Source organism: Glycine soja, chromosome 19 (genome assembly GCF_004193775.1).
Source record: "Glycine soja cultivar W05 chromosome 19, ASM419377v2, whole genome shotgun sequence".
NCBI classification, from domain to species: domain Eukaryota; kingdom Viridiplantae; phylum Streptophyta; class Magnoliopsida; order Fabales; family Fabaceae; genus Glycine; species Glycine soja.
The window spans coordinates 6,315,905-6,330,790 of record NC_041020.1 but is presented as its reverse complement, the minus strand read 5'-3'; the positions used below and the strand labels follow the sequence as shown (position 1 = coordinate 6,330,790).

The 14,886-nt window shown below is 30.5% G+C and overlaps 1 protein-coding gene and 1 pseudogene across 1 annotated transcript; both read left to right on the top strand.

Annotated features, from left to right (window-relative positions):
- The first annotated feature begins 1,950 nt into the window (after positions 1–1,950).
- Positions 1,951–5,508, top strand: LOC114399189 (proline dehydrogenase 2, mitochondrial-like). The gene is made up of 4 exons (XM_028361320.1): positions 1,951–2,644; positions 4,109–4,754; positions 5,030–5,270; positions 5,366–5,508. The coding sequence occupies exons 1-4, from the start codon at positions 2,069–2,071 to the stop codon at positions 5,403–5,405; spliced, it is 1,503 nt and encodes a 500-aa protein (XP_028217121.1). The 5' UTR covers positions 1,951–2,068; the 3' UTR covers positions 5,406–5,508.
- Positions 5,509–6,394: 886 nt separating this feature from the next.
- On the top strand, positions 6,395–9,446 carry LOC114398527 (annotated as a pseudogene).
- The last annotated feature ends 5,440 nt before the right edge of the window (positions 9,447–14,886 follow it).

The following is a 14,886-nucleotide window of genomic DNA, read 5'->3' as shown; positions in this document are numbered from 1 at the left end:
ATAATTAGGATTTTATTTACATTTAATTATGAGTGTACAAGAGATATAAATTATATTCGGTAAAACATTTCAGTTAATTTTTAATTTTTTTACTAGCTGAAAAGTTTATTTGTTTGTTCTATAAATAAATTATTTTTAATAGCTTTTGAAGTAGCATTTTTTGATGTAGTGACGGTTTCTAGTTTTATATATTTTCTCCTTTTCTATCCTTACTATATTTATCAATTTTTCTACTTACCTTTTTAAAATAAATTATAATTTTATTGTTTTCAATCATTTTATATTTTTTAATTATTTTAACAACTAATTTTACCTAACGCACTTATAATTTAATAGACGAGTTTTTCACTTTCAACTACCATTACCAAGCTAACTTTTTAGTTAATTTTGCTCAATATAACCATATATAGATTATGAATGAATTTATATTTAAGTATAACTTAAATTTAAATTGTAACAACTTACCATTAGTTCTTTTATCATATTAATTTTTTAACACACTCCCAGAAAATGATGGTCGCGAAGACAATGCCAATTTTATTCATCTAAAATTTGTGTCCTGAAAATTACAAATATGAGTAACATCCAGTTAAAAAATATTATTAACATTATTTAGATAATTAAGACCATTAATATATCTCAAAATTAAAGTTTAATTTAGTATGATGATATATGCTAAAATTATGGGTAATTTTATTAATGTCGTTATTCTCACATTATTAAAATTATAATCATTATTAAAAAAATTTAACTCCAGTGATTTGACAAGATATGTTTTGATAATAATTATGTGTTATAGACATAAAGTTAATATATATTTATGCATTTATATATTAAAATTTATAATTATAATGTTATTTATCATGGGAATATAATTTATATTTAGTACGTATAATTTGTGTAGCATGTGTAATAAAATAAGATAAATAAAATACATCTACAACTAATAAATTAATTGTTTTTAAATTTGGTCATCTATTTAAATAGTAGATGAATATCATCCACCCATCTAAGGTGCCCATTCGAATACCAGGACCTAGAAAAAAAAGAATACAAAGATTGATTGCTTTTCAATTCACACGTTTCCTATTGAGTAAAAAATTAATTACACATAAATTGAGCATCTTATTTGACATGTTTTTTAAACGGAAAAATTAATCAAAATTTAACAATTAAATTAAATGTAGATTGAATGACTAATAATTACATGTTTTTAGGAAAAAAAAATAAAACGACAAAAATATCTCATACATTCTTACTTATATATATATATATATATATATATATATATATATATATATATATATATATATATATATATATATATGTTTTGTAAACTAATTCTTTTAAACAATAATAACATAATAATTTTTAATGTATATTTTATTGTATATTTATATTCAGGTATTAAATTTTCTAATGAATTTTTATTATATAGAAATTTATTAAAAAAAACCATACATTTAATGAATATGTGACTTTTGAGAAATATATTATCTTATAAAATGTAATATTTAAAAATATTATTAAAGTTATAATAGAAACCATATAATAATAACTAATATTAGAAAAGAAAAGTTTTATACAACTATTCGTGTAAACTTTATTTTTTTTAATTTGGTCAGCCAAAAATATATTTTATGAACAATAATAATTCTAAAAAAATGTCTTAACCAGAATAAAAAAAAAAAGCTGTGTACAAATGTATTAAAAAATTATCAGTAGTCCATATGCGCAATAGGCGATTACATCGAATCCTGTTGATACTACTATTTAAGGAAAAGTAAGAAAATGATTATTGTTTACTAAAATTAAAAAGGATAACCCAAGTTGACCACTCTAATCTTATCACACACACGCTTACACCATGCAACTTACCTAACTTAAACGTTGTAGTGTTGTATTTTCCTTTCTTAACCCGACCCATTTTTTGTCATGTCGGTGCCTATAATAATACATGACATGTTGCATCATTTTCACAACACAACAAAGAAAGAAACAAAGAAACACACACACCCATTAAGTTTATTAACAACAACATCATCAAAAACTCGTGAGATTAATTTTAATGGCAACCCGGGTGATCCCTCCGAGAATGATCCTCAAGAACATCCGTTACAACACCGCAACAAAGCCACTCAAAACCACTCACCCATCCCTCTCTCCTGTCACCGCTACCGCATCACTCGTCAAGAAGCCGTCGTCTCCTGCTACGGATGCTTGGGCATCATTTGCCCAAGCATCCGTAACAACGGAGACGGCGGCCCTGAATTTGGAGGACGCGGAGCAGCTGTTCGCGTCGGTGTCGACGCGAAAATTGCTCCAGTCCTCTGCAGTTATGCATGCGACAGCTGTGGGGCCCGTGGTGGACCTGGGAATGAGGGTGATGAAGTCTCGGGTGTTCCAGAGCGGGGTGCTGAGGAATCTCCTCATGGCTGCCACGAAAGAGACGTTCTACGCGCAATTCTGCGCCGGCGAGGACGCCGCCACCGCCGGACGGAGCATCAGCGCGCTCAACGAGGTCGGCTTACGTGGCATGCTGGTGTACGGTGTGGAAGACGCACATGAAAACGATGGGTGTGACAGAAACCTCAAAGGGTTCCTTCACACTGTGGATGTTAGCAAATCGCTTCCACCATCCTCTGTAAGTGCTTCTTAACGTTAATTAATTGGCCAGGTTCCAAACAGCTTCGAGTCATTTTTCTTTTTCTTTGAATCATGCGTCTTTCTTTGAAACTCACCTGGTAGATGGGTTATATATATATGAAATTGTTTTTTTTTTTATTTTTATTTTTATATATTTATGGAAAAATATAGTTCGAAACTACCAAGAGGGCTAGCGGTTGAACAGGATGCGTTGTAAACTCAAATTTTACGGATAAAAAAAATATTATTACATGCATGTTTACTGTTAGGATTAATATTCAAATGACATGTAAATTGAACTTTGTAATATTTTTTGTAAATTAAAAAATAATTACAAATTATGTGAAGATTGATCACTTCATGATCCTAAGCCATATCAATAATTTCTCGTCATCCTTTTCTTTTTTTATATGCTTAATTTTACATTCACGGTAAAAAATTTGCAAGAATTTGACAGTTTTTTGGGAAATATAAAGAGGATAAAAATAGGAAAAATATTTAATGAAGACCCACTATTAACACTTAGGTGATAGGAAGAGAGATATAAAAAAACAAAAAAATATTGTTAGAATGTTTAAAATGAGAGAATATCCATATATCACTCTACTTTAAAAATAATGTCGTGAAACAGAATCTCTTTATTTAATTGTATAATTATCAAACGATAGTCTTTTTGACTTTTGATACTCTTTATTTTGTAGTATTTGTTTTGATTTTTTATATATATCTTTACTTTCTTTTAATGCCATTTATAAAATGAAATGTAACGGGGGAAAAGTGTGTGTGACACTCATTTTTCTTTTCTCCCCACTTTTCCATTTGTTGAAAAGAGTTGCTTTACACTAATGCATCAATAAATTCGCATTATTAATGTTATATAAGAAGAGGCAGAGTAAACATGGTTTGTGTGTGTGGTCCTCTTGCAATCGAATACGTACGGTGCGGCGTGTGTTATTGTTTTCTGTGATTGAATGTACAAGTGGCTATCATGCATAAATAAGTGTCAGCATATCAGCATTATAGTATAACAACCTGAGATGCCAGTTATTAGTTAAGGTCATGCTTGACTTTTTTTTTTTTTTAAAGATGATTGATTTGGTATGTGGGTCCCACTCACAAAAAGGACAATGGGATTGGCGATTTGGGATCGTTGTTTCTGCACATGAACGGTGATCCACTCTCTTGCCATGAAAATTGAAAACAAGTGTTTAGATTGGGAGAAAAAGATCGATGATGCCATATATATGTCATGCCACAGTGCTAGAAAATGATAATGAACTAGTGTTTATTATCATTTTCTACTCTAATCACTAATGTTTGTAGTTGTTTTATTGTCAATTTTCTCTAGCATTGTGTTAGTAGGCCATGTGGTTCAAGTGTTTATTAGTATTTTTCTTCTGCTTTTCTTTGTGACTTGTATTGTTGAAGTTATGGAGGAATGATTTAATTTTTTATGTGATAGGTGAGCTTTGTCATTGTGAAAATCACTGCAATATGTCCCATGGCATTGCTAGAGAGAATGAGTGACCTTCTAAGATGGCAACAAAGAGACCCTTCATTCGTTTTGCCATGGAAGCAAGATTCCCTCCCAATTTTTGCGGAATCTAGCCCTTTGTACCACACACAGAAGAGACCAGAGCCTCTAACCCCAGAAGAAGAGAGTGATCTTCAACTTGCCAACCAAAGACTCCTTGAACTTTGCCAAAGATGTGAGGAAGCCAACATGCCTTTGTTGGTTGATGCAGAACACACCACGGTTCAACCGGCTATCGATTACTTCACATACTCTTCTGCCATTAGGCACAACAAGGATGACAACCCCATTGTGTTTGGAACTATTCAGACTTATTTGAAAGATGCTAAGGAGAGGTTGTTGCTGGCAACAAAGGCAGCAGAGAAAATGGGAGTTCCAATGGGATTCAAATTGGTGAGGGGTGCCTACATGTCCATAGAGAGTAAATTGGCTGAGTCGTTTGGGTATGCATCCCCAGTTCACAATACTATTCAGGACACACACAATTGCTTCAATGACTGCTCATCATTTATGCTTGAGAAGATTGCTAATGGAATCGGTTCAGTTGTTCTTGCAACCCACAATATTGAATCAGGTAATGTACAAGTCAGATTATTCATTCTATGATTTATAATAGAATTTAATTTTTATCTTTAGTATGACTTGTAAGATTGTTATTTTAGAAGTTAACAAACTTTTCTTACATGACATGATTTGTGATTAGATGACAATATCATGGTAGCAATAAAAATTGACAATGTCAAAACCCTTTTACAATTTCAGTGCATGTACTAATTACTACTTTTTATAATATAAGAAAACTCAACATCCCAATTCAAGTGATTGATATGATTTAACCATGTTGTGTAGGAAAATTGGCTGTGGCAAAGGCACATGAATTGGGTGTCGGTAAGGTGAACCACAAGCTAGAATTTGCACAATTATATGGAATGTCAGAGGCACTTTCCTTTGGTTTGAACAATGAAGGATTTCAAGTAAGCAAATATATGCCATTTGGACCCGTAGATATGGTTATGCCTTACCTCCTGAGAAGGGCTGAAGAGAATAGAGGACTCTTGGCTGCTTCAGGTTTTGATAGGCAACTAATGAGGTAAGTTAAGATTTTCATTTCATTAATCTCTTAACATGTGACATGGAAAATATTTGCTTTGATGGTACTAACAATGCTTATTTCTTTTTGAGTAGAAAGGAGTTGGCAAGAAGACTAAAAGCTGCAGTGTTCTAAATTAGTCAGGAAGCGGAATTCATTGACTTTTTGTATAGAGAATTTTATAATATGATGAAATTGTGCATTCAATGAAATGAAAATCTGTTTGTTTTTTTTTTTTTTTTTTTTGTTGAAAATGCAAGTTTTGTGTTGAGAAATGAGTTTGTGCATAAGTTGGAAAAGTATAAAGTCAAGTTAGAAAAATAAGAAAACTGAATAATTTATAGGTTTAAATAAGTTTTTTTTTCCTTGAACTTTAACACTTTTTTTTTTTGTTTAATCCTTACCGATTTTCTTTTTAAAAAAAAATTCTCTTGTTAATTTTCCCTCTGCGTAATTTGTTCTGTTGTTAATATTCCTTCAACCATGTATATTTTTAAGTTCCAACATTATAGCGTATTTTTGTTTTAGTCATTCACAATGTTCTTTATGCTTTCATTTATTAATTTTTCATTGACATAATTTGTTTATGTTACTGATCTATTAGTTTTGATAATTTGTGAATGCCTTATTAATTAATAAATTAATAAATTTCTTTTGATAATATCATAAAATCACTTCATCAAATTTAATTTATAAATATCTATTAATCATAATTTTCTACAAAATAAAATTATCAGAGCATATTCAAATTTAGATAAAATTGTGAATAAGTGTTTGTTTTAACTTCTAAAAAAAGTATTTGTATTAAGGTAATTAAATAAATAAATTAACTAGATAAAATAAAATAATTTTTGTAAAAATTACAATGATTTTTAAATTTTAATATTTCTTTAAAAAATACCTTTGTTTAACCTATCCATAATCAACTATAAACATAATACTACTGGCTAGTTTTGTCTTAAAAAAATTTCATAAATTGAATGTTAGTTTAAATTAAATTATAGTCGAAAATATTTAGGAAGCTAATATATATGATAAAATGTTAATTTTGTTATCACATTGAAACAATATTAGTTCAAATTAAATTATTAGTTTTTATAAAGCACTATTTACTAAGCGCTATTGTAGAAAAATAAAAAATATTTAACATTCTCAACGAATGATATTATTTCATGAATAAATAAACAAATGTTCATGATTATTTTATTAAATAAGGCTATATTAGAACTTTAGTTTGGGTTGGACTTTAGTGAAAAGGTGGGTTAAGTTGTGTTGGGGTTGGACTTAGTGAAAAATGGCCCATTCGATCGTCTTTTATGATGAGTATCCCTTCAGTCAAGACAATCATTCTCATTCCCAACCCTAAGTTTTCTCTTCTCCTCTTTTCTCTAAAAGCTCCATCATTCTCTCATGTTCTCCTCCACCCATTCCCAAGAATGAGGCTTGATCCTCTTTCAAGACAAGATGCTCTCTTCTTTTTCTTGGAGCTTGTGATCTATGGTTGGATGAAGTTGGTGAGGTTGTATGTGTTAATGTTGAAGAAAACCCTCTTTTGTTGAGCTCAAGGCTTCTCCCTTGTCTCTTCTCCTTGAGAACCTAAGCTTGAAGATCTAAAGGTAAATGAATGTTTACATTTTTCTATGTTTTGTTGTTATGAGTTTATTCAAGGGATGAAAATGGTTATGTGGTGAAATTGGGGGGAGGGGGTTGGAAGTTGAATGAGAGATTTTGATTGATTGAGTTATGATGTTTGGTTTGCTCTTGAGTTTTGTCCTTTTCCATATTCTTGAAATTAAATTTTAGGGATTTGAGATTCAATTAGAGGATTTGATGATTATGTGTTTGGATTATGAAATTGTGTGTTTAAAATTGATTAGAAACATGTAGGAATCAATCTTAGACCTCATTGTTTTGTGTACTTGATGCTTAGGCCAATTTGGGGGAGATGGAACCCCAAATTAACCAGAAAGTCACAAAATCGCAATTTGTTGTCATGGCTTTAGCTAAAGATGAAAATTTTCTCACTAAGTGCAAGATTTCTAAGAAAAAGTGAGTCTTTGGAACCTCTACACTAAGTGTTGGAAATTCCAATTCTAAACAAGAGTTTTTTTTTTCCCCATAGAAGTGAAGTCTTATGACCCTCAACACTAGGCATGGAAAGTTGGACACTAAGTGTGGGATATCTAATCTCTTCGCTAACAATTTGTTTTTTTTATACCAGAGATAGATTTAATTGCATGTAGGCAGAAATAGGGTTGGCCAAATAGGTAGAGTGTGTTTACAAGGAAATAAATTTAAATTAGGAGGGTCCTAGCTTGAAAATTCGCTAGCCTTCACAATTGGTGAGATACAAAGAAGATTCATATTTGGGTAATAAATGTCTCATTTACCCTTTTTTGTTTTGCTTCATGATTGTAGTGGCTCGGATATTGTATCTACACGGTTTCTAGTGAACAAATGCTTTAGAGGCTCTAATTAAGCATTCTCCCTCAATTGAACATTTCTTATTAAGCGTTGAAGCATAATAAGATCTTTTGGTATAAGCATCTTTATCAAAGATTTTCATAGAAAGTGTGATTCTAACTAGCATTTCTCTTCTTTTTTTGTCTTTGAGAGTTTTGTGCTAAAATTTGTATTTGCCAAATGATTTAGGGGTTTGAACTGAAAATGTGGGCAAAATTACCGATATTAAGGTTGGTTCTATGAGTATAGAAAAATCCAAGGAAGGGAGAAGTGACAAAGATGTTATTTAAGATACTACTCAAGAAGGCTCATGATTTTGCAAGAAATTGAGGGTTTTTCTAGGATAAATGATTTTGAGTTTCATAGGGGAAGGATCCTCTAATGACAAAAGCAAACAAGGTGAAGGTATATATATTCTACCTTTTCTGACCATTCTTTTAAGAGTTCACACTAGCTTTTAGTTTCAATTAAAAATTCGCTTCTAATGAACATTTGTATACTAATCCAATGTATGAATGACATACACAGTTCGGTATAAATGTTAATTAAAAGCACATTTTAAATTGAAACAAGAAAATAGCATAAATTCTAAGAAGAATTGTCCGGCAAGATAAAATATATATACCTTCATCTTGTTTATTTTTGTCATTGATGGATCCTTCCCCTTTGGAACTCAAAAGTGTGTAACCAAGCAAAATATTCAATTTCTTCCAAAATCTTGAGTCTTTTTCAATAATATCTTGAATAACATCTTTGTTGTTTCTCCTTCCCTTAGATTTTCTTATACTCAAAGAAAAAACCTTAATACCAGTTATGCTCCCCATATTTTCAGCTCAAACCCTTAAACCATTTGTCATATACAAATTTAAGAACAAAACTCTTATAGTTTGTTGATGCTGAGCACACTCCCATTCAGCCAGCTATTGATTACTTCGCATAGTCTTCGGCCATCATCCACAACAAGGATGACAATCCTATTGTGTTTCAAACCATTCAAACTTACTTGAAAGATGCCAAGGAAAGGTTGTTGCTGACATCAAAGGCACCAGAGAAAAGGGGAGTTCTAATGGGGTTCAAATTGACCGAGTCTCTGAGGTGTGCATTTCCAATCCACAATATCATTCAGGACACACATAATTGCTTTGTTGAGATCTAATCATTTTTCCAAAGAAGATTGCCAATGGATCTTGTTTAGTTGTTCTTGCAACCCACAATGTTGAATCAGGTACTTAAGATGTACAATCAAGCTATTCATTTTATTATGATTTACTATATAATTCTATTTCTAAATTTTTAGACCAAAAAATAATTTTTAATATTAATTTCAACAAACATGTCATACATGACTGTATGTAATTGAATGATTGTATAATTTATAAATGACGAATACTCAACAAGCATTCCAATTTAAGGTGACTAATATGATATGATAATGTTGTGTAGGGAAATTGGCTACATCAAAAGCACATGAATTGGGGGTTGCAAAGGTGAAGCATAAGCTAGAATTTGCACAACTATATGGAATGTCAGGGGCACTTTCCTTTGATTTGAGTGATGCAAGGTTTCCTTTGATTTGAGTGATGCAAGGTTTCGGGTTGGAAATTATAAGTCATTTCGCACTATATATGCTTATGTCTTACCTTTTGAGAAAGGGTTGAAAAGAATAAAGGGCCCTTGGCTGCTTCAGGTTTTGATAGGCAACTGATGAGGTAAGCTAAAATTTTTATTTAATTAATGTTTTAACTTGTGTCATTTGGAAATAATTTTTTTTTAAGTTATGCTATGATGCTAACAATGGTCATTTCTCTGTTAACAGAAAGTGGTTGGAAAGATGACTAAAAGATGCAATGTTCTAAATTAGTCAGGAAGCGGGATTCATTTACTTTTTCTACAAATTAGTGATTTTTGTAATGTGATGTAATTGTGCATTCAATGAAATGAAAATATGTTTGTTTTGGTATTTTCATTGGAAATGCATTTTGTGTCGAGAATGAGAGTGTTCAGAAAGTGTAAAGTTAAGTTAGAAACATAAGAAAATTGAATAATTTATAGATTTAAATAAATTTTTAATCTTTGAACTTTAACACTTTTTTGTGTTTAATTCTTATTGATTTTTTTTTTAATTTTTGTCTCTTCTTAATTTTTCCTTAGCATAATCAGTGTTGCTGTTAATATTTCTTCAAATTAAACATGTTAGCGTATTTTAGTTTTAGTTTCTCATAATGTTTTTTATGGTTTATATCCTTAATTAACTTTTCATCAACATAATTTGTCGTTGTTATTCATCTGTTAGTTTTGATAATTTGTGAACGCTTTATTAGTTAACAAAATATTAATTTTTTGTTGATAATATCATAAAATCAAATTATCATTTTAAAATTGTAAATATCCTATTAAATGATAATTTCCCACAAAATAAATCATCAAAACATATTATAATATATATAAAGTTGTGATGAGTATTTGTAATAAGATTAAAAAATAAATAAAATAACAAGATAAAATATTTTTGTGTGCAAATTAAAATTATTTTTAACTTTGAATATTTCTTTTAAAAATCCCTTTATTTTAACCTTTGTACATAATCACATATAAACATAATAAATCTGGGTAGCTTTGTCTTTAAACAAAATTCAATAATAAATACCACCAAGTGCAAGAATCAATTAGTATTGGGTTGTTCCAATTTAATGTTCTCGATTTGAGTTTTGAATATGTAATTGCTTTAGATACTTAGAGGAGGGAGAGTTTTTTAGCCCATAGTAATCTTACCCTACTTGAACAAGATTGTCTTTAGAGAAAGATATTTGTGATTTAGACAAAAATAATAATTTAAAACTAGATAGTTTTCTCTTAAAATATTTTCGTAAATTAAATATTAATTTTGTTATCACATTGAAACAATATCCTTAAAGCACTATTTTAGAAAATAAAAAATATTTAACATTCTTAGCGAATGGTATTATTTCATAAATAAATAAATTAATCTTCATGATTATATAATCGAATAAGGACTTATTTGATTATCAACTAGATTGTTGTTGAATGTATATATTACTAAAGAAAAAAGTAAAAAAAAAATGTTAAGTTAATTAAAATCCTACTGCTATAATGTTGTGATTTTTTTAATGCGTGATTATGTTATTTTAATTAAATTACAAGTAACAATTAAACTTATTTTATGTTGCTGAAAAATAAAATAGAAAATAAAATATAATGAATGATGCATTAAGATGTTTATGGGAGGTGGGTTAAGTTGTGTTAAAGCTATGGGTTGGGTTGGGCTTTAGTGAAAGGGCTCATTCTCTGTTTCCCTCGGTCTTTTGTGAGTAACCTTTTGCCCGAGAGAGCCATTCTCAGTCCTTCTTTAAGTCTTAGCGTTGCTAACTCAAATATCAAACAACCGCCAGAAGAAATTAGACACCTAAGCTTGCTAAGGTTATTGGATTTAACTGAATGCAACTTTCTCATTCAAATATCTGCTAATGACTTGGCAAGTTTGTCTAGACTATAAAAACTCTATATTAGAGTGAGAAATCTCCCTTTAGAGAAGGCTAATCACATTCTTATTGAGTTACAATCTTTATCTCATCATCTGAAGGTCGTAGAGATTGCAATTTTGGCAAATGAAGATTTGCCTAAGGATTTGGTCTTCAACAATCCGGTGAGGTTTTGGGTCTATATTGGAGATTCATCTACTTTTTTTTCATGGCATTTTTCGTAAGGGATACTTACACCCAAATATTTTGAAACTAAATAATATATATTACAACTTTATTAGGAAGAGTGTGATGATTCATCAGTTGCTTCAAAAAGTTGAAATTCTCAACTTGGTTGATATCAAAAACTTGAAAAATGTCATCTCGGAATTAAGTGAAAGGAGTTTTCCATTTTTGAAACATCTCAGTATTGAATTTTGCAACAATGTTAAATATGTTGTTGATGCATTTGATGGTCGTGTCTTTCATCAACTTCAATAATTTTCTGTGTAATTTGGACAATTTAAAAGAGATAGTCAATGTATATAGTCACATGAGTCAAACTAAACATGAGTCAAGGTTGGCATCAACACTTCATGTCAATGCTTTGGAAGCCTTGCAAATCTTAAAATAGAATATTGTAACAAGTTGAAGATTGTTTTCACATTGTTTCCAAGGATCATTAGTGTGGCTACACTTCAATGCTTGCATGTGACTGAAAGTTATGGAATTGAATACATTATCTCAAGCAATAGTAAATATGATTTATTTTTTTGAACGGAAATTGTAAATATGATGGAGGAATTGAACGATCTAGTTTTCAAATTTAGTGGAATTGAAGTTGCAAGAACTACCAAACTTGATCGGATTTGCTAAAACCAATGTTATGCGTGACTATCATTCCTCAATGGTCCAAGTAAGTTTGTTATTACTGTTAATCATTAATACTTACATTTTAGAAAACAAAGAACTTGGGCAACAGATATATTTATAAACTTCAAATATCTAGCTAATTCAATTAGTTTCTTACAGATTCATGAATCTAATTATCAATTGATTGACAAGGTAGTAACTGAAGAGGGTCAGATGTCCACTTCAAAATCAATTGTTGATGAACTTATGCCCATTAGTACTCTTTTCAAATCTAACAGGATGCTTTTGTTCCCAAAGTTGGAGAAACTCTTCATACATGCATGTTTTTCGTTAGATGTGATATTTAATATGCAAGAATCACACTTTCATGGTGAATTAATTGCTTTCTTATTAGCTCAGCTGAAAGAGAGATATCTTGGCTTAGTAAGTTGAGAAACATTTGGGGTAATTCTCCTAGCTACATTCAAGGCTTTCAGAATTTGAAATCAAAGTTAAGAAATGTGATTCTTTAAGGCATGACCTCACTCCTAACATTGCAAGGGCACTTACTCAGCTTCAAAAAATGGTGATACACAGCTGCTAGTCCTTGGAGAAAATTGTTGGAAAAGAAGTAAATCTTGATGAAGAAAAGAATGTGGAAACCCTTCCTTTTGGTCAATTAGAATCTTTAACACTTATTGATCTCCCAAGCCTTGTGAGTATTTGTCCAGATTCTCATGAAATAGTATGGCCATCTTTGAGATTTGTATGCATTGAAGGATGTCCTCAGCTTAAGACATCTGCCACATTTACTCAAACTGTTGCAAGAAAAGAGAATTTCAATGCCTCATCGTCAAGTTATTCAACATGTGATGTTGCAAATAGTACTTCTAAAAAGGATTCTACAAGGTTTCTTCAGTGTTGCCTTGGATGCACCCCACGTGCTTTTTCCAGAGTAATCAATAGTATTATTAATCTGGTCACCGCCACATGTTGGCTGGACAATTTTTTGAATTTTTTCATTTATTTTATTGAATTAATTAATTTGTTATTCATTCTCTTACTGTTTTGTTTTTCTTTCAAAATCCGTGTAGTGCACAGGTCTCAATGTTAGTTTATTATATTCCCTACACACATATTACAACAATATGCAATTTTTACATTGGCAATTCTTTTGTCTTTTTGTGTGGTTCTTTATTCAAAATTAGATTTTTACTTTGATAATCTACATAATAAATATTATTTATAAGTCAATGTAAGTTACAAAACTCCAGTTCTAGTTAGAGATTTGACCAAAAACAACTTAAAAATTGTATCTATGTTTTATTCTATTAATTAAAAGATAGTTAGATTATTCCTAATGGCCATGCAAGCTTCATCAACAGAGGCTTCATCAACAGAGAAAGGTGATGTTCCTTCTGTCAGCAATATATATACCAAAGAAGAAATTGTATCCCCCACGCCACTTTTGGAACAAATGCAAGTAAAAGGATGGGATTCATTAGAAGTCTTATACCTGCGTGAACAAAACCAGCATTCTAATGAAGTTGATAACTGCACAAGTACCAACAAGTCCGGTTGGAGTCCCTACATTCAACAACCTCACTATGTTAAGTTTAGATTCTTGTCACAAGTTGCGATATCTATTCCCATATTCCATAGCAAAGCTCCTTGTGAAATTGCAAGAAATAAAAATGTCAAGTTGTAAGGTGGTAAAACTAGTCCAAAGAGAAGGAGAAGATGATTTAACTCTATCTCTTCCTCAACCAAATTCTCTCAAAGTGCATGATAATTCATCATCTGAAGAGAATTAGCATTATTCATTGTGGGCTGCTAGAAGTTGTTTTTGGTAAAGCAGAAGAGAAAATAGATAGCATTGCTTTATTTGCTCAACTACAGTCTCTTGCATTGAGCCATCGACCTTATGGATCAGAACCACAATATTTTGGGAATTGCCATGAGTGGCTATCAAAACCATGAGGTACGTAATTCATTGTTAACTAATGACAAGAATTGTTACTAAAACTAATTTTGTAATAACAATTATGCATAGGCAACATAGCTAACATGCATAACTCCATTTGAGTTTATGTGGAAAACTTTAAATTCTTTGGTTTGATTACTCCTTGTTCTTCTTCATGTTTGTACAATGAGTGGAATAAACTCTATCAATTGTTATCTCAAATTTTGAGTAGTATAAAATTAACTTAGGACTAATCTTAAAAATAACACAACTTAATTGACTAAAAAAGAATTTAAAAAATATACAATTAAGCTAAAGAGAATAAAAGTATAATTAAATTAACATATGTGATAAAAATAATTCTTATCATTTAATTACATATTGACATATATGATATTATTAACTTTAATAATGATTATTTTAAAAATCATACATATCATGATTTTTTTTATAATATAAATTTTTTGCATGGATAGTACATAAAAATTAAAATCATATTCAATTATGTTGATCTAACATATCTAGCAATATAACGAGCTGCAACAAATTTATGAGACTTGATCCACTTACATTTTTATTTCACTTATCCTTTTGTAGGGAACAAGTAATGGAGAAGACAGAACTATGAGACTTGATCAACTTAGAAATGACTTCATTGTTTCCACTCTAACATATGTAGCATTAAGAGGCTGCAATAGAATCAGTTGTTTGTTCTCCCCTTCAACAACAACTAGCTTATGCGTTTGCTAGAGTTAGATATATGTGGCCATAGGGACATAGAGGAAATAATGTCTACAGAGAAACACGAGGGAATGTGATTAAGATTGTGTTCCACAGCTTGCAATGTCTAAAACTTGAA